The sequence below is a fragment of the Crocuta crocuta genome, unplaced genomic scaffold, assembly GCF_008692635.1.
Source record: "Crocuta crocuta isolate KB4526 unplaced genomic scaffold, BGI_CrCroc_1.0 scaffold80, whole genome shotgun sequence".
NCBI lineage: Eukaryota > Metazoa > Chordata > Mammalia > Carnivora > Hyaenidae > Crocuta > Crocuta crocuta.
In genome coordinates, this window is record NW_027527559.1 from 831,742 (window position 1) to 833,713 (window position 1,972).

General features: G+C 46.0%; 1 protein-coding gene across 1 annotated transcript in view; it reads right to left on the minus strand.

Annotated features, from left to right (window-relative positions):
- Positions 1-553: 553 nt before the first annotated feature.
- LOC144236384 (uncharacterized) overlaps positions 554-1,972 on the minus strand; it is a 613,069-nt gene continuing 611,650 nt past the window's right edge. The window contains exon 6 of the mRNA XM_077770004.1: positions 554-614. Coding sequence (XP_077626130.1) covers positions 575-614 — 40 coding nt within the window. The 3' untranslated portion in view covers positions 554-574. The remainder of the gene's footprint in view (positions 615-1,972) is intronic.

Sequence of the window (1,972 nt, forward strand, 5' to 3'; positions counted from 1 at the left end):
TCGCACACTCAAAAGGACACTCAACACTTCTTGATCCTCCTACCATTCCTTTGGTGGGTTTACTTCCTCCATTTTGGGAGGCAACTATTTACACCTACATTTCCTTTGTTGATCCACCAGCATGGTCTTCTGTTTCACATTTGTCTGATGATGATCTCATCTCACCCTTCACTGTCTAACAGACACCAACAGAACAAAACCCTCCCTCACCATTCATCACCATGACCTGCGTGTCCACAATGAAGGAAGGAGCCCTGCCCCCACCAAGGTCCACTCTTCTTCTGCTCTTGACCTCACCACCTTCTGTTGCTCTCCGGGCTCAGCTCCTTTCTTTCTGCATTTGCACAACTCCCCATCTACTCAATATTTTATGATAATGAATAGACATGCGAACATCATCCATCTTTTACAAGTTGCTCATAACCTCAGATCGCCTCTCAACTACTGCCCAATTTCTCTGTCTCTAGTTAAAGAAAAACATACTGGGTACTCACGATCTCTCCTTCCACAGCTCCGGATCTCACCACTCCACTGAGATATCTGATCAAGGTTGCCAGTGGTCACCAGCGGTGCTTTATCCTCTGTTCACATCCCTAGTCTCACCTTTATTAAGCCTGCAATAGAATTTGAGACAAATGAATACTTTCTTCTTCTTGAAATATTCTCGTGTCTTGGCTATTGTGAAACTGTGGCATTCCAAGGTTTTCTTTCTGTCTTTATCACCTCAGTGCATTTACTGGCTCCATGTGGTAAAAATCAGCCTTACACAGAGAGGTCCAGCCTTTTCTCTACGCTACTGGAGGTGGTATCTAGACTCTTGGAATGTCCTGCCTCATGAAAGCGTCTTTGTTCACCAGGGGACCTTGGCCACTTGGCAGGATAATCATGAGATTGATGATGGGGGCTTTGGGGCCTCCAGTATCTGCTCTAGTTCTGGAAAGCCTGGAGACTAAAGGTCACTCAGGTGTGCAGTCAACCATGGACCCAATAACAGTTTTGGACACCAAAGCCTGAGTGAGCTGACCTGGTTGGCAATGCTCCATTAATATCGTTACTCACAGACTGCAAAAAATAACATCTTCCAACGAGTTCTGCGAGTCATTCTAGAGAATTATCAAAGCTCAGCCTGTTTCTGGGATCTACCTAGACTTGTGAGGGAGGGCGTGGGGAATCCATGGGCTCCTTGCCTTCTCCCTGTTGAGTACTGGAGGGCTCAGGCCTTCACCCTGGTCCCTGTGCACTTGGTATGCAGGCTGACTTGAGGATTTCACAGAGTCTTAGACTTTCAAATAACATCCAAAATCTGCCCCAAGTTTTCCTAGAATTTCAGGATAACTGATGAGCTTCATGTGGAACATGCACTCTTTTATGAATAGTAGTTGTTCTCATTCACATGTCCACAGAAAACTGTTACCTCTCCCCACTCTGTTTCTCATTAATCAACATGATAATCAGTTAACTGCATCCACTCATTTGCTCAGACTAATACTTAGGGGTTTTTCTTTTTTTTAAAGTTTATTTGTTTTTGAGAGAGAGACAGAATGTGAGCAGAGGAGAGGCAGAGAGAGAGGGAGATGCAGAATTTGAGGCAGGCTCCAGACTCTAAGCTGTCAGCACAGTCCGACGCGGGGCTCAGACCCACAAGCTGTGAGATCGTGACCTGAGGTGAAGTCAGATGCTTAACCGACTGAGCTACCCAGGCGCCCCTCCTAGGGATTATTGTTGATTCATTCCTCCCCTTTGCTCACTCTTCAGAACCCATCAACAAGTGCTAACATCCAGCTCAAATGCAATGGGATGATCACCCTGCTTGTGAAAACACTGTACCACGTCTGGATTGGTCAATAAAGACCCACTGCTCTAAGCAAGACCCTTTTTTGCCCTCTACAACCTGAGCCGGCCTCCTGGTCTCATATATTATTACCTCCCCAACTTCCCACAACCCAGCAACTAAAGTGTTATTAACTGAGGG